We start from the raw sequence: 19,043 nt of genomic DNA on the forward strand, positions 1-19,043 counted from the left end.
TTGTGGCAGGAAGTGCCTGCTAAAGTATCTCAAGATGGACAGAGTTTCAACAGGATTTGTGCTGCAGACACAGCACAACGTGCCAACTTTATATGCTATTCTCTATTAAAACCTCCAAAATGAATATTCGCTTAGCCAGTTTCTAGGCACAAGATGGAGACTACCACCTTTATTGTGAAATGTCTCTGGGTCAGATTTGAGGTTGAGTTCGTATGTTTGCATGTCTCCTCTTGCTTGACCTTTTCATTTCACATCCATCCTTTGAGACGCTACAGAATAAACTGAAAGGTTAATCATTTTGTAAGTTTCAGCATATTGATACCTAAAGCACGTTGTCAATAATCTTAGGAACAAGAAAACTGGTATTCATGAATTTCATCAGTGGTAAAATACTCATAACAAAACAAGCAAGGTTAGGCAGAGGTTAAAAATATACTTGAAAAATGTTTTAACCAGTTATCCTTTTTGAGAGGTCGGTTAAAGGAAGGGGAGGAGACCAGCTACTGCTGTTCCAGCTCTCTAATCTCCACGGACGGACGAATGTTATAGACTGATAATGAGCAGAGGGTTGGTTGTTTACCGCAGTTTTAGAGCTGTGTTTTCTTCCAGCATGCTGAATATAGCCCTGACTACCAAAGCAAATTATTAAATGCTTAAATGTACAGGCAACCTGTATGTTTCCAGTTCTATATCGAAGCATTGGCCAACGAACACAAATGGGTGGAAATTCTAGTTTGCAAACAGCGCATGACTTCAAATGCAGAAGCTTGAATTTTAGCTAATGTGAGTTTTGCCATCTGTCAATTACTTTCTTTTAATTTTATCATTTTTAATGTTGGTTTTGTTTATGTAAAACTTTTAAAATTTGATTTGTTGCTAAACTGCTTCTTCAGTTTTTGCAATCTCCATATCAGACATCCAGCTGAATCTTTATCTGCCCTGTCTATATTAATCAAATTAATAAATTTAAATCCAAAATATTTAAGGGTTTTGTTTGAGTATGGAGTTCCATTTTCATTTTGTCAAATGTTGCAGGAAGAAATAGGAACTTGAGTTGCACTGTCTTGTTAATATTAAACTAACTTTCTCCTTTCTGGCTTTAAAACTTTATAATTTGTTTTGCAATTTGCTGAATATGTTTTCTGGCTAGTAATCCTACAGGAAGCAAAGGTCAGCTATGATGCCACCTACTTCACTCAGTTAACTATTTTCCAGGGGAATAATGGGCAAAATTATACTGATAATAGTTGTGTAATGACTACCATTTTGCTTCCTCTTTTGTTTGTTGAAGCTCTATCCCTTTCACACAGAACTTATAAAGTATATAATGGATATTAGTTATTTATATCTGAAGTGATAAAAATGCTACACTGAGCTTGCTAGCTGCTTACCTGTAATTGCTTTGCTTCCTGGGGGTATTCAAACACTATTGTAGATTCATGCCAGTCTTTTTATTGTCTTTCATGATCCACACAAACTCTTTATTTACCCTCAAGTTTTTTCTTCATAATCATTCATCACTGCACTCAGAAGATGAATAGAACTTTTACACGTCTTCACTCATTTAAAATCAGGTGGAAATCAGTAAGCCTGTGTTTTGATGCATTTTTCTTAGAAGTATCACTTATATTTCCTGTTGTACTTGAAATGTCACACTCCGGTATAGCTGCTTAATTGCACTGAGTAACGCAGCACACCCTGCTGTGCTTCAAAAGTGCAGCCTTGTTGAGTAGCAATTTATTCCAGGGTACATTATTGTCATGAGCCAATGAAAATTCGAAATACTACATTGGTGATTTCATCTGAAGATGTTCTTTTAGTTGGAAAGTGTAGAACTGTTTGAAAGTAGTGCCATTGATATCCTAGAGCAAGGTATGAGGTGATATGCCTCAAAATAAGAGGGTTTTAGATTCATGTCCCACTCCAAAGAGTTACTGTATTTATTTGCATTGTGTTCATGCAAGCTTCCGGCAGAGAAATCCCATCAGCAACATACGCCCCCTTCTTATATACTCTTTTCTCTCTGCAACTTTTACCCATCCGTTCCACTTTGACTCTCTTTGTTAAGTGGTAATTTTCAGTGTCTAATTAAGCTGTAAGCATGTCTTTGAGATTTTGCAGGAAACTGTAACATCTGTAGAAACCATAGACTATCTGCTGCATCATAATGCTGCCTTTGACAGCAAGAATCTGAACTTTAAGTCTAGAACTATATTAAGTGAGTGTCACAACATTGAAAGTGTTTTATTTTGGATGAAGTCAAGGTCCCCTCTGCTTTCTGTAAAAGGTTTTGTGATACTTTTTCAGGAAGAAGGAAGGAATTATCTCCTTAATATCCTGGCAAATATGTATCACTTATTCAGTATAACTTAAGCAGATGATCTGATCGGTACCGTGCTGATATTTTTGGGACTCTGGTGTGCATGAATTGACAGAGTTAACATTTTGAGTTTTGGTGAACAGTCTCAGGCCTGAAGCATTAATTTTGATTCCCTTCCCACAGATTCTGCCTGAATTGCTGAATATTTCTGGCATTTTCTATTTTTATTTATTTTTTTGGCATCTGCATTTTTTTTTTAAATTTTCACACTCCAAAATCTAACTGTGCGAAGAGTTCATTTAAATTTATTCTTACAAACTTTAAAACTCCCAACATAAGCTGAAGGAACATCTCATCTTTCATTCAGGCACATTACAAGCATTGGGACTGAATTTCTTGCTCTCACTCTACATACACACATACACGCACGCACACACAGTTTTTCATTTCTGTCTCCAATTGTGGCTTTTAATGTAATAGTTTAACAACATTAGTCAGCATCCTATCACAGACATCCCCATAATTCTCTCCATCCAATTCCTTCCACTGCAACATTAAACATACTTGTCTTCACACTTTTCCAAAACTGTTTAAGAATTATTGAAAACAAAATATCATTTCTGTTCATTTCCCTCAGATGTTTCTTTCACTAACCAATATAACCCCTTCGATACTGTTGAGGTGGATGTTCTTCAGGGTTCAAGGGAAAGGATGTAGTCAGTCAGGATGATAGTGATAGGAAACCCGATAACGATGGGGACAGACAGGAGATTCTGTGGGCACAGAAGAATCTGCAGAAAATTCTTGAGGGGTTGGGTGAATAGCCAGGGATCATTGAACTTGTTGGTACAAAATAGTGCAGCTAAAACAAGGGACAAGGTCCTGCAGAATGAGTATTGAAAGTTAGATAAGAAGGTAAGATGCAGGACCTCAAGGGTAGTAATATCCAGTTAACTACCAGTGCAATATGCTGGTGAGGTCAGAAATAGAAGGATAGGCCAGATGAATTCATAGCTGAAGAGCTGGTGCAGGGGGCAGGGATTCAGTTTCTTGGATCACTAGGATCTCTTCTGAGGTAGAGTAACCTGTACAAGAGGGACAGGTTGAATTTGAACCAGAGGGGGAGCTAATACCTTTGCAGAGAGATTTGCTAGTGCTACACAGAAGTACTTAAACTAGAGTGACAGGTGGGTGGGACTCTGAGCAGGAGGGTGTCATGGGATAAAGCAGCAGTCAGTGAAAGCCAGGGACCCAGTGAAGGCAGGGAAAGTAATACTGTACTCAGTTAAACTGCACTTACTTCAGTGCTTGAGATTTAACAGCTAAGCCACACAAGTATGGATTGACGAAGGTGTTATAAACATAAGAAGTGTGGCTCAGAAATTGGCAACTTCATATTCTGTGATACGAATGCTACAGGTTATAAACATAAGAAATGTGGCTCAGAAATTGGCAACTTCATATTCTGTGATACGAATGCTACAGGTGTGAAAGAGGTACTGGCAAGTGAGGAGGGAGTGTAGCATTTTTGATAAAGAAGGACATAGCAGCAATCCTTAGCAATGACATTCTTTGGGGAATTATCTGATGAGACCATGTGGGTAGAACATAGAAGCAAACAAGGGAGGGTCACTATCATGGAACCTCTATTATAGACCCCACAATAATCAGCGGGAACTTGAGGAGTGCATTATGACCAAAGAGAAAAATGGCTCAAGTCACTTAGTACTTTAGTTCAAGGGTGCTTATTAGGTACGTCACAAATCAAACTTACAAAAAATTAGTGAAAATAGCAAAAAGAAAACTGCCAATATTTAGAAAAAGATATCTACCAGAAAATACAATAAATAGTTCCATAGAATTCTCCCTCCCACCCTCATTCTCCCTCTCTTCCCCCCCCCCCCACCACTCCCTTCCTTCTACTGATGGCAAAGAGCTCCTTTTAATTGGCACTGGGACTTATCATCTTTGATTACCCGCAAAGTAAACTGAAGACTGCACATGAACTAGAATATGATGCAGCCCATAATGTAGTTACAATCATATTACAAAAGAAACAGAAGAATCTACCTTAAATACAGTATACAAGCAATATATACACAGTTACACATCCTCATTACTAAAGAAATGGAATATTCTGAAGTGTATGGCGGGAAAGGCACTATCAAGCCAACACGTTAGGAGCCATTATTAGAATATTGAAGACACTGAAGTGCCCACACTCAGTGCAGCAACAGCACAATGACAAGGCAATGTTTGTGTGTTTGCACGTGTGAATGCCTGCATGTAAACAGTGCGTTCACCGCGTGCTCTCCTTCACAGGGTGTGCAGAGAAATTGGTTATAATTGTAAGAATAGTATTGTACGTGTGAGATTTTAACTTCTGAAGTACTAACTGGCTCACCCAGCATGTAAATGGCACGGACATGATTGAATTTATTAAGTCTGTCAAGGAAATTTTCCTGAATTAAAATACAGAGGTCCCTACTCAGGAGGGTGCTATGCTGATCCACCTTTTAGGGAACTAGGTTGGACTATCTCATGAAGTAATAATTCAGGGAGCACTTGGGTTCTTGTGACCAAAATTCTTTTAGTTATAAGATAGTGATGGAAAGGGATAGGACAGGTCTACAGGTTAGGATCCTAAACTGGAGCAGGACTAAATTTGGGGAATTAAGCAGAATCTAGACGATCTTAATTGGAAGAACCTGTTCGAAGGGAAAGGACTGAATAGCAAGCGAGAAGCTTTTATAAGTGTGATATCAAGTGTCTAGGAGTAGCATATTCCTGCTAAAGGTGAAGGGCAAAATCTTGGGAACCTTGTCTGACAAGGGATACTGAGGCTCTGGTCAAGAAAAAAGAGAAAGAACCCTTAGATTTAAGATATCTGGATCGAGCTGGATCTTAAGAAATAGAAAAGAGGAGAAATACTCTTAAGAGGGAAATCAGGATGGCAAAGCAGGTATGAGATAGATCTGTCAGGTAAGGTAAAAGAAAATCCCAAGATTATATTTATATGCATACACCAGTGCCTATAAAAGGTATTCACTCTCCATTGGAAGTTTTCATGTTTTATTGTTTTACAACATGGAATCATGGTGGATTTAATTTAGCGTTTTGAACACTGATCAACAGAAAAGACTCTTTCATGTCAAAGTAAAAACAAATTTCTAAAACTTGTCTAAATTTATTGCAATTAATAAACACAAAATAATTGATTGCATAATTACTCACCCCCATCAAGTCAGTATTTAGTAGATGCACCTTTGGCAGCAATTACAATTTTGAGTCTGTGAGGATAGGTCTCAATCAGCTTTGCACACCTAGACACTACAGTTTTTCCCCATTCTTCTTTACAAAACTGCTCAGGCTCTGTCAGATTGCATGAATAGCCCTATCAAGTCCAGCTATAAATTCTCAATTGGATTGAGGTCTGGACTTGGGCACTACAGGACATTAACTTTGTTGCTTTTAAAGCCACTCCTGTGTAGCTTTGGCTTTATGCCTGGGGTCATTGTCTTGCCAGAAAACAAACCTTCTCCCAAGTTGCAGTTCTTTTGCAGACTGCATCAGGTTTTCCTCCAGGATTTCCCTGTATTTTGCAGCATTCTTTTACCCTCTACCTTCACAAGCCTTGCAGGGCCTGCTGCAGTGAAGCATCCGAACAGCATGATGCAGCCACCACTATGCTTCTCAGCAGGGATGGTGTGGTTTTGATGGTGTGCAGTGTTCGGCTTACACCAAACATAGCATTTAGTCTGATGGCCAAAAAGCTCAATTTTGATTTCATCAGACCATAGAACCTTCTTACAGCTGACTTCAGAGTCTCCCACATGCCTTCTGGCAAACTCTAACTGAGATTTCATGTGCGTGTTTTTTTTCAACAGTGGCTTTCTCTTTGCTACTCTCCCACAAAGCTACAGCTGGTGAAGCACTCATACAACAGTTGTATGTGCAGCCTCTCCCATCTCAGCCACTGAAGCTTGTAACTCCTGCAGAACTGTCATAGGTCTCTTGATAGCCTCCCTCACTACACCTCTTCTTGCATGGCCACTTAATTTTTGAGGATAGCCTGCTCTAGGCAGATTTACAGCTGTGCCATATTCTTTCCATTTCTTGATGATTGACTTTACTGTACTCCAAGGGATATTCGGTGACTTGGAAATTTTCTTGTATCCACCTGCTGACTTGTGCTTTTCAATAACCTTGTCGTGGAGTTGCTTGGAGTGTTCTTTTCTCTTCATGATGAAGTTTTTGCCAGGATACTGACTCGCCAGCAGTTGGACCTTCCAGATACAGATGTATTTTTACTTAACTAATTATGGCACTTCTAAAACCAATTGGCTGCACCAGTGAAGATTTGGTGTGTCATATTAAGGGGGTGAATACTTATGCAATCAGTTATTTTGTGTTTTATATTTGTAATTAATTGAGATCCCTTTGTAGAGATCCGTTTTATATAGTAATTTGTAGATTTTTATTATGTATTTCACTGTATTGCTATCGCAAAGTAGCAAATTTCATGATATATGCCAGTGATGGTAAACCTGGTTTCTGATTCTGTTTCCATGCAGTATAACTTGGGCTATGATTAATTTAGGAGTAATCTATGGAAAGAAAAACAAGAGTTAACACTCAAACTGTCTGAGTGTTTGCAGTATTTTCTGTTTTTATTTTGGATTTCCAGCTTCTGCCATCATTTATTTGCATTTGAGAATTATTTTCTCTCTGTGAAATGCAATGCTGCCATTGAGTGGGTGTATTTCAAGGCTTCAGCGGAATTCACATTTTTGCAGATTAGAGCAAGAGATGCTAAAAAGTTGTGAAAATTGAATGGCAAAAAATGAGAATGATCTTGTAGCGGTATATGTAGGAGCCATGTATCTATTTTCTGTCTGTCTGTATTTTATTTTGTGTTGCAGATTTATCATGGGTAATCTGTCATGTGGGTTGGGGTGTTGTAGAAGTGAAGACTATAGTTATATATTCATGCTTTGTGCTAGTTCAGTTTAGTCTGGTTAGAGCAGGGGATAGGCTGTGGGAATGATATTTTTTGTTGACTGCTAACGTGTAAGAAAGTTAATTTTCCGAATATGCTTAATGCTAATTAGAACATTTAAATACACTTAAGGCAGCTAACTTTGTTATTTCGTTATATCGCTCGTTTTGGTTTCATATTTTTATCGTTACAAGATTGCTCGTCTTTGCTAGTTTCTTAATAAAGGATCAAATATACTACTTCAACTTAGAACTTCATTATTTCTGGAGCGCATCACACAGTGTCAAACACCTCCAACGTGTTTGGTCTCTGAATGGTTTTGGTTTGTTTTCAAGTAACTGCTACAGTAATGACAAGGGTAAAGTGATCAGTAATAATAATGTGGGGAAGTACGTAGTTGAGATTTTTGTTTTAGCTTGGGAAGTTTTTAAAAAAAAAGAGAACCATCTTGGAACAATAGCAAAATGAAACATAACAGAAAACTTATAGTGAGACAGGAGCAGTCTCAAAAGACTATGGTTCAGAAAGCATTCAAGCCACAGTTTATTGGGAAGATATAGTTTGGCTAGATAACTGTAATTCCAGTTTTCTGAACATGGTTGGATACAGAAGGGAGAGGATTTGTTAAAAATCAAGACTTATTTTACAAAGGGGCCTATCTTGACTTGCACAGGTTTGAAATAAAATTCAGGCAAGTTCTATAGAACTGGAAGCATATTCAGTAAATCAAGTTAAATGTAATTTCATTTTAATTTCTATAGCGCATTGTGATGTTTTGTGCTTTCAAGACCCTGCCCACTGGCTCTGGAAGTAGGAAGGCAGCACTGTAGATCTGTTAATGAATCGTGAAAACCAGCTAATATTTGAAGTAAATTGAGGATCCTTCTGGCAACTGCTGATACAAGTCCTATGTCAATCAGGAAGAGCAGGCATTTAAGTAAAATATAAATGGATCACTTAAGAACCAATTGTAACATTAATCAGCTTAACTTTTTACAGAATTAATATTAAGCTTGCAAAATGATTACATTCACTTGGAGTTTTTGTCCTCAGGATGTCTCTGAGCAAAATATTGTCTTTTGCTTCTAGTTTATGAGCAATTACAGTTGCAGAAAAGATAACAAAATCAACCACCTGTGTATCTGTTTAAGCAGTATTGTTTCCCTTGTTAGCTGGAATGCAAGGCGCATCGATTTTATGTGGCAGCATGGTGGTGCTTCAGTTAGAGCAGCTCCCTCGTAGCATAAGGAAACGGGATTTGTTGTGAGTTTGGGTAGTTTCATGTGAAGTTTGCACATTTTATTCATGTCCATATGGGTTTTTGCTGGTTGCTCACATTTCCTCTTAAATCCTGTGCTGGAAGGTTAAATGGAATGAGAAAACTAGGTTAGTTATTGAGAAATAAAGGGAGGGGAATACAGGAATGCTCTTCTGAGAGCTGACATAGCCACCTACTGATTAACTGAAGGAAGCATTGTTAATATTGTAGGCCAGCCTTCCAGTGGTTTGGGATCTTCATCTACCTGAACAGGTAAATGAAGCTTTGGTTTACATTTTGTGTGAAAATGGAACCTCCTTTCAAGTGTCAGGGTTATCTAATGTGCTCACTGTCTGGACTGGACATATTTGTATGTTGAATACATCCTTTGATACTGACTCTTTATGCCACTTCATTATTTCATTAATCATTTATGTTGCAATTAATTTTTATATTCAGCAAGTGTTACACATCACACAATCCATGTACATTCCACAGTGTCATTTATTGTTTTTCTCCCACAGTTTCTTTTCCCTCCATTTTCTTCAATCTAATTGAAATCTCTTCAGTTTTTAGTTGTAGTGAAAAGCACACAGCAGAAAACTTGAAACCCTGATTATTATTTACTTCATGATGCTGACTTGCTGCACAGTGGATTTCAAGAGGTACAACTCATGGTTTGAAGGAGATTGACATGAGAACCTTAATTAATATAAGAAAAAAATATACAGCAAATGCATGGGATCAGGAGTAATAGTGGAAGCAGGTTTAGCAGAATTCAGAAGGAAACTGGCATGTTTTAGAAAAAAGAATATGCAGCCAGTGGGCAGAAGGCAGGGGAATGGAACTGGCTGAATTGCTTTTGCATAGATATTGTTTGTCTGAAATGTCTTGGGCTTATAAAATGAACCCTCAAAATAACTATTAATTCTGATGATCTGTATATTGCTTAACAAGCTTGACAGTATCAAATTGTCTATTTAACATCCAAATCACTTCCATTTCTGGTAGGACTTTGTGTAACTACATTAAGCCACATTAATGGTTTATGTGTGTACAAATGATGAGATTACCACTGTTCACCTACTCATCGCAGAGACTGAAGCATGTAGTTTCAAACAAAACTATGATTAAAATCCTTCCCATCAGGAGTCACAGAGAGCTGCTATATGGAATAGCAAGTCATAAGCACAAGAGATTCTGCAGATGTTGGAAATCCAGAGTAACGTACACAAAATGCAGGAGGAATTCAGAAGATCAGGCAGCATCTGTAGAGAGGAATGAACAATCAACGCTTTGGGCCGAGTCCTGATGAAGAGTCTTGACCCAAAGGATTAACTGTTCATTCCTCTACATTGATGCTTCCTAACCTGCTGAGTTCATCTAGCATTTTATGTGTGTTACTCAGGATTTCCAGCATTTGTGTGCATATGGAAATAGGCCCTTAATGTCCATGCATGCTTGTAGCATACCCAGCAACATTAATTCTGCTCCAATCCCATTTTTCCTCTTGTATTGCTAGCAGCCACCCCATCCCCACACCCATTTCCTCACTAAGGACAATCTTATTGGGCCTGTGCTCCCAGTGGAGCATAAGCCATTGATGACCTCCTGCCTCCATCGTCCACAAAGTCCGTGGTATGGTTGGAGCTTATTGATGTTTCTATAATCCATTGTATCCACAGTACAGGGTTTTGGCCTACATAGCTTCACCAGAGCCCTGTTAACTGGCCTTACCCATTACCACCTCTCATGACAGGGACACAGGGTTGGACTATGAGAAGCCACTTAGGACAATGCAGTCCTGAAAAAAATTAAAAAGTGAGAAACTACAGATGCTGGAAATCTGAAAGGAATTGTAAGGGATACTAGACAATGATATGGAGGAAGAAAGTGTGTTAGCATTTCCAATCAGTGACCCTTGATTGAAATTGTTAAAATATCATTGACTTGTAATGTTCATTCTATTTCTCTTTCCTTAGATGTTGCCTGACCTTTTGTGTGTTTTCATTATTTTCACTCCGAGAATTATACTGCACTTGTAACAATGTGCTCTGTATTTGTAGTTTTGAATAACATTAACTAGAATGATCAAACATTTGGTATTTTGTGTCTGCACAGCTGACAGCAGAAATTTACCTAATAGCTGGTGAGAAGAACAATAATGAACTGCAAAAGGACATGGGTATGAGAATGGCACTCAAGTTGAAGATGAAATTTAAAACAAAGAAGTGTTGAGTGCACTTCGGCAGAAGAGGAGAAATTATATAGATGAAATAGAACAGTGTTAATGATGCTGCCAAGGGACCTTGGTGTACATATTGATAAATTCTTGATAGCGCAGGCATTGGAGAGGATAATTAGAGATCAAGTGCATCTGAAGTAGCAAAAAACAGGACTTTTGGTCTAAGGATCCAGGCATCTTCTGCAGAATAAAGATGATGTGAAGTTTGCAATCTGTAGGGTATGAAAGAAAAGTCAATTAGGGCATACAAATGGGAATTGGATTGGTGCGAGCAGCAGTTTGCAGTAATATAGTGAAAGACCAGATTAATTAGATCTCAGGAGGTGCTTTACAAGTAATAGACTGGATTAGCTAAGATGAATGGTCTCATTTAGTCCAGTATTTTGTATAGCTACATGAAATGAGGAAACCTCAGTAATTGAAAACTTTGATAACCATGGATCCAAAGTCACTTTTTTTTTTTTTTTTTTTTTTTTTTTTGAGTCTTGCATTTTCCCACAACTGTAGCAACTCATCCACAGGCATTAGTTCCAAGAGTGACAGCACATTATACTCTGTCTTTCTCCCTCAGAATTCAAAGGAACAAATTTTTGCAGATGGAGTGTATGTTGATGTGATTTAACATTTCTGACTTGAGGATTCAAATTGTAAAAAATGGTTCAAAGTTCAAAGTAAATTTATTATCAAAATACATGTACAGAATGTTACCATATACAATCCTGTGATTAATTTTCTTGCAGGCATACTCAATAAATCTACAGATTAATAATCATAATAGAATCTTTGAAAGACCTCACCAACTGGGGCATTCAATCAATATGCAAAAGACAATAAAGTGTGCAAATACAAAAAGAAAGAAATAATCAATAAATATTGAGAACATGAGATGGAGAGTGCATGAAAGTGAGTTCATTGGCTGTGGGAACATCTCAATGATGGGACAAGTGAAGTTGAGTGAAGTTATCCCCTTTGATTCAAGAGCCTGATGGTTGAGTAACTGTTCCTGAACCTGGCGGTGTGAGTCCTGAGGCTCCTGTACCTTCTTCCTGATAGCAGCAGCAAGAAGAGAGCATGTCCTGTGTGGGGGGTCTCTGATGATGGATGCTGTTTTCCTGCGACAATGATTCATGTACTAGCTGTGTGTAATGCTGTGGAGAGCTTAACCTGTGATGGAATAGGCAGTATCTATTATTTTGTGTGGAATTTTCCATTCAAGGGCATTGGTGTTTTCATACCAAGATGCAATGTAACCAGTAAATATGCTTTCCACTGCACATCTATAGAGGTTTGTCAGAGTTCTGGATGTCGTGCCGAATCTTCGCAAACTCCTAAGGAAGTAGAGGAGTTACTGTACTTCCTTCATAATTGCACTTACGTGCTGGGCGCAGGACAGGTCCTCCGAAATAATAACAACAAGGAATTTAAAGTTGCTGAACCTCTCCACCTCTGACCCTTCGATGAGGACTGGCTCATGGACCTCTGGATTCCTGCTCCTGAAGTTAATAATCAGTTCCTTGGTCTTGCTGACTGAGTGAGGGGTTGTTGTTATGACACCACTCAGCCAAATTTTCAGTCTCCCTCCAATATGTGTGATCAACTGGAATTCATTCCTTCCACAAAAATTATTTTTTAACTAATTAGCTAACAATTTTTTCAGCAACGTATCAGAAAGTGATGAATGTGAACTCCCTATAGGAATAAATACATTGTTCTTTTTATTTTGAATTGACACTTTGGGCCAAAATCATCATGCATCAGGTCTTTTGGCCTAAAGCTTTGATTGTTCATTCCTCTCCATGGATACTGCCTGAACTGCTAAGTTTCTCCAGCATTTTGTGTGTGTTACTCTGATTTCCAACATTTGCAGAATCTCTTGTGTTTATGGTTTGTTATTTCCATATGGCAGTTCTCTGTGATTCCTGATAGGAAAGGTTTTAATCATAGTTTTGTTTGAAATCAGCTGCTTCAGTTTCTGAAATGAGTAGATGAACATTAGTAATCTCATCATTTGTACACACACAAACTATTAATGTGGCTTACTATTGTTACACAAAGTCTCACCAGAAATGGAGGTAATAGGCTATTTGAGAACTATGTTTCAGCATTATAAGCAATGTTATGTTCCAGAAGCAAATGACATTATCCTTCCCTAGCTTGTTAAACATTTGTAATTATTCCCAAATGGTACATTTTTAAGAGAAGTAGCTGGAATCTCCATCAGAACTATCTGCTGTAGGAACTCGGCAGGTTGAGTAACATCTGTGTGGCAGGCAGGTGGACCTGAATTGCAGATGTTCTATGTCAAAACACTGTATCTGGGTTTCTGTTTGCTGTGTCTAAGCCAATTTGAACTGGTCTAAATTCCCTTTTGTTCCTCAGATCCTGGCTTGTCGATACACATCCAAGTACTGTTTAAAAATTGTCAAGATTCTTGTCTCTACAATCTTTCTGGCAGTGAGTGCAAACCGCCCACAGAGTCCGAATAAAATGGTTTTTTTCTGGTCTCTAGCCTACTTTTTCTGATCTCCTACTTTAAATCTCCTTCATTAGCTGGAAAATGCTTTAGAACCTCTTAAGATTAATTGCTAGTTGCTCACAATAATCCAATTTTAATTGACCAGCAAAAATAAAACTGAAAATATGAAATAAAGCAAAATATAGTGGAAGTACTCAGCGGGTAAAAGAAAAAAAAGTAATATCTAAGGTTTCCCTTTTGCAATAACATCTTTTTCTTTTAAGTTAAAATTTCTCAATCACTATTTAACGTTTCCCACTTCCGCTAAAGGGTCATTGATATGAAATAATAAATTTGCTTCCCTCTCCACAGACGCTTCCTGACCCACTGAATCTCTCCAATAATCTCCTATTGTAATCATCTGTTACTGAATATCTTATAACCGCAGCTACTGTGGGGACTTTGAACAAAAATGTCAAAATGAGAAATAATAGAATAATAAAAACAGTGATCAAACTAGACAGGAATGTGGACATAACGCAGAGGAGCAGATGTGATTTCATTGATGGAATGGGCAAGAATGAAGGGCCAATAACAAATAAGAAAGAAAATCTGCAAATTGAACTCTGACATTAGATCCTTTTTTTCTAAATATTGCTATCGATTCAACATTTTGGCTCTGATTAGTTCAAAATTCAATTAAAATTTATTATCAGAGTACATACATGTTACCACATACAACCTTGAGATTTTTTTCCTGTGGGCATACTCAGCAAATCTACAGAACAGTAACTGTAAACAGTGGACAACAAACTGCAAATGCAATAAATAATAAGCATGAAGTAACAAGAAAAAAAGGAGTCCTTAAATGAGTGTAGTTATCCCTTTTGTTCAAGAGCCTGATGGTTGAGGGGGTAATAATTTTTCTTGAACCTGGTGGTGAGAGTCCTGAGGCACTTGTACCTTCTACCTGCTGGCAGCAGTTTGTGTGGTGAGGATCTTTGATAATGGATGCTACTTTTTCATGGCAATGTTTCATGTAGATGTGCTCAATGGTTGAGAAGGTTTTACTTGTGATGTACTGGGCTGAATCCACTACATTTTATGGGATTTTTTGCTCAAAGGCATTGGTGTTCCCATACCAGGCCTTAATGTCACCAGTCAAAACACTATCCACCACACATCTGTAAAAGTTTGCGAAAGTTTTTGATGATATGCTGCATTTCCCCAGACTCCTGAGGAAGTAGAGGCACTGTAATGCAATTGTATTCATATGATGGGTCCAGGACAGGTCCGCTGAGATAGTGACACCCAGGAATTTAAAGTTTCCGACCCTCTCCACTTCTGATCCTCCGTTGATTATTGGCTTATGGTTTCCCTCTTCTGAAGTCTACAATCAGATCCTCAGTCTTATTGAGTGGTAGATTGTTGTTATACCACTCAGCCAAATTTTCAATAGAATAATATTTAAGTATAATATAGAATTGAATACTTGTGCTCAGATGTCGTCTGAGGAAACATTAAGGAAAATAGGATAATAGTCTAAAAGTGGGCTATTAAACATCATCACTTACAGAAAAGGCATGATTGTATTGGAGAGGGGTAAGGATGTTACCATTGTGACTGATGATAGATTGGATTGCTAAATTGTTTGTAAATGAACAGGCTGTATAAAATTAAGAGGAGCCCAGATAGGATAAATAGCTAGGATATACAGGTATTTCCCTTGGCATAGATTTAAAGCAGTTGGTAGAAGGAATAAGAGGGGAGATGAGGTAAAAATATTTCTACCTCATGACTGATAGTGGATGATAGAGTTCTGGACCCACCGTTCCTAAATCCAGCACCTAGATGTATTTTTAAAGGTCTGGAAGTTGGGGTCAGGCCAAATGATTTCAACTTACTGGCATGGTTATGAAGGTTCATATGGCTTTTTACTGGGATATAACCTTTCAGTGATTCTGTGGTTTATAAAATTCTATTCAAAATTACCTAGTTAGTTCATCCTGAGGTTGGGGAGAATGTGGAACTTGCTACCACAAAGAAAAGTTTAGGTAAATAAGCAAAGATGTTTTAATGGAAATTTTTAGATAAGCAAGAAGGGAGGAAGAAACAGATGGAAAAGAGACATACACAAAATGTTGGAGGAACTCAACAGGTCAGGCAGCACCCATGGAAGTGAACAAACTGTCAACATTTTGGACCAAGACCCTTCTTCAGATGAAAAAGGGGATAGCTTTGTATGAAGGAGGGTAAGTGGAGACTTGTGCAGAGCAGAGACAAACTGGGCTGGTTGGCTAGCTAGGAGTTGTGCTATATATTGTGTGCAACTAATAAGGACATATAGCACCTGCTGTGGGAAAAAGTTTCTAAATTTGGTTCTTAGAGGTGGTTGAAACACCGGTCTAATTTGATCGCAGAGATTTCTTATTTTTGTGGTTGAATTATGGCATGATTCCTTCTGAGAACTCGGTGGCTGGGTCATTCCCCAACAACTTATGGAGTGGCAGAAAATGAAACATGCTATCTTTGTGAGTGGAAGTTACTTAGAACCATTGTGAGTGGACGCTGACTGAACTACATGTGACTTGGATCAGAAATGACTCTGCTTTTAAAAAGCAATAAGTTACCCAGAGGAAGTCTCGAGTCTTTTCTTTGTCAGTGAAAATCAGTTAGCAGCACTGATCATGGCTGGGTACAAATCTCAGTCTTTGATCCCATTACAAGCAAGTTTTTCCACCATGAGAAGTTGAAGTAGTTGAACTAACCCTGCTTCTGCCAAGTTGATAGCATGTTAGCCAATTGCAGAGCAGTGTAATCTCATAGGGATCTTGATCTTCAGAAGTAAGAAGTTCTCTAACAGTGGATACAGTTGCAGAGAGGGTAAGAATTTTGGGTACTCACTAATGTGGGGATTGGGAGGGAATTCAATTTTGATGTGGAGGATCAGCTGCAATTTTACTGAAGTTTTGAGCAAGATGGAAGGGCCAATGGCCAACTCTTGTTTCTATTTCTTCTTTTGTAAGGAATTGTTATTTTAGTCTCTAACCTAACCCCGACTAATTGAAGGAACAACATAATGAAGAAGTCCTTTCAAAGTATTCTTAAGAATGGTGTGTAAAAGAGACAATATATATTATTGTGTGGAAAACTATAGGCCTGGAGTAGATCAGTTTTGCATCACAGAAATTAGCCAGTGACATTTGCAATGATTTCTTTGCAGCCTATACTGGATGAGTATCCTTTGTCTGAAATACTTGGGGCCAGAATTATTTTGGATGTTTTAGTATTATGGATGTTACGTACCCCATAACTGGGTTGCCAAACCAGCAGAAATGGATCACTCAGTTGGAGTCTGGATTACTAGAACTAAGAAAGTTTTATTAAAGAAACAAGCAACACAGTAATCGAAAGGATAATAAATGCAACAGTTCAGCAATGATAAACACACATGTGCACAGAATTAAGATAACAGCACCAATCAAGCTCTATCGTTGTCTAGGGGTAAATGACCAATTTCAAAGTGACACAAAGTTCAGTCCAATTTAGTAGTTCAGTTCGCAGTATTCGTTGCCATGGCGATGGACAACGTGGGGGGAGAGAGAGAGAACGGGAACGACTGATCATTCAGACATGGCTTCCACTCACAGACCGGCGATATGGCTCACAAGCAGCTTTCGGGCAGGTCCTTGGTGATGTCACCTGAGGTCACCAACTGTGACCCCTCCTCCAGATGCGGTCGATCCTCTGCAGTGAACCCGGCACCCAAGCAAGGGTGGACACACACCGGGTTCCCACTGATCGTACCTATCCACCCTGTGCGTTTAAGGTCCGGTACGTCCCACCGACTCGTGAGAGGCGCACCGCTTCCAGGGTCTCATTACCTCGGGTGTTGTGTGTCCTGCCTTAGCGAACCTGTCCCTTTTTATCTCCCTGCTGGGGTATCGCCTGTCCATCACTTCAAACAGTTCAGGGTTCAAAGGGGGAGCCGCTCCAGACAGCTCTCTCTATACATCTCCAGATGCTGTTTCATTGTGTCCCTTATCTCTCTCTTGAAGACAGGTGGCAGACCAACTGCTGATCACACAGGACAGCTAACATCTTATCTATGTGTATTCTTGTCACATTGAATAATTTTAATTTTAAATCCCATTCCCCTTCCGGTATGTTGGTCCATGGCCTCCACTTGTGCCAAGATGAGGCCACCCTCAGTGTATCATTCTGTCCTACTGGTTTTAAAAAACCCCTCCCCCCCCCCCCCCCCGCTTCCTTCTATTCCCAACTCTGGCCTGTTACATCTTCTCACCTGTCTATCACTTTTCCCTGGGTCCCCTCCTTCTTTACTTTCTCCTATAGTCCACTCTCCTCTAGCAAATCCTTCCTCTCCATCCCTTTATCTTCCTACTTTCCTATCCACTTGGCTTTACCTATCACCTTCTAGCTAGTCCTTCTTCCCCTCCCCCCATCTTTTTATTCTGCCATTTTCCCCTTCCTTTTCAGTCCTGAAGAAGGGTCTCAGCCCAAAACATCAACTGTTTGTTTATTTCTGTAGATGCTGCCTGACTTGCTGAGTTCCTCCAGCATTTTGGGTGTGTTGCTTTGGATTTCCAGCATCTGCAGACTTTAAAGTTGCTGACCCTCTCCACCACTAATCCCCATAAAGTTAATAATCAGCTCCTTGCTCTTTCTGACATTGAGGGAGTGGTGGTTGTTGTGGCATTATTCGGCCAGATTTTCTATCCCTCTCCTATATGCAGATTCGTCACCACCTCTGATATGGCCAATGACAGTGGTGTTGTCAGCAAAATTAAATATTACATTAGAGCTTTGTTTACCCTGACAGTCTTAAGTATAAAGTGAGTAGAGCAGGGTGCTAAGCACACAGCCTTGTGGTCCAAATTGACTGGTGTCTGAAAGTGAGGGAATCAAGGATCTAGTTACACAAGGAGGTATTGAAGATTATTGAATTGAGGGGATGATAGTATTGAATGCTGAGCTGTAGTCTCTCAAGAGCATCCTGATACAAGTATCTTCACTGTCCAGATGTTCCAGGATTGAGTGAAGAGCCAATGCAATGGCATCTTTTGAGATCTATTGTGCCAGTAGACAAATTAGAGTGGATCCAAGACACTTCTCAGGGAGGAATTTATATGTTTCAATCCCTCAAAGCACTTCATCACAGTGGATGTAGATAAGTGCTACTGAACAATAATCATTGAGGCAGGTTACCATGTTCTTCTGAGGTACCGTTACAATTGAAGCAAGTGGATACCTCCAGACTGCTGAAGTGAGAGGTTAAAGATATCGGTGAACACTCCGGAAATACTAAATTCAATGTCATCAATGCTGCCACGGGCATGCTTTACCTCTTTATGTCTTTTAATTCACTTATTTTTGTTTGCAGTTGTGAGGTGAGGAGGAAATACAGCATCTCACTACAAAATGATGGCCTGCATAACAGTCACTGATATGGACACCAGCTCAGCTCCGCTCCAAAATGGGGACCTACATCAGAGTCCATGGGCGCTAAAGCAAACTGGAACAGGGTTGAAGGTTAGCTTTTATCCTATTCCCAGCAAACCCGAGAACAACTGCTTAACCTATCCACCGGGTGAATATATTGCAGAAGAGATTTGTGTAACTGCTTCCAAAGCCTGTGGTGAGTACAGTTTTCATGTCTTCCCTGTATTGGTTTGCATTGGGTTTCTTTAATAGCAGTAACTAAACTGTTAATCTATGATAAAGTCATTAATGTCGCTTTCATAA

The 19,043-nt window shown here is 39.0% G+C and overlaps 1 protein-coding gene across 3 annotated transcripts in view; it reads left to right on the top strand.

The window, feature by feature from the left end:
* Positions 1-19,043, top strand: part of jak2b (Janus kinase 2b) — a 279,703-nt gene that overhangs the window by 135,587 nt on the left and 125,073 nt on the right. For 2 of the 3 annotated variants that reach the window (XM_072258216.1, XM_072258215.1), the window contains one exon: positions 18,682-18,936. In XM_072258216.1, the coding sequence (XP_072114317.1) occupies positions 18,720-18,936 (217 nt within the window). In that variant the 5' untranslated portion in view covers positions 18,682-18,719. Of the gene's footprint in view, positions 1-529; positions 784-18,681; positions 18,937-19,043 lie in introns of those variants that run through there. The other variant, XM_072258214.1, reaches the window with a different exon arrangement.

The sequence above is a fragment of the Mobula birostris genome, chromosome 5, assembly GCF_030028105.1.
Source record: "Mobula birostris isolate sMobBir1 chromosome 5, sMobBir1.hap1, whole genome shotgun sequence".
Lineage (NCBI taxonomy): Eukaryota > Metazoa > Chordata > Chondrichthyes > Myliobatiformes > Myliobatidae > Mobula > Mobula birostris.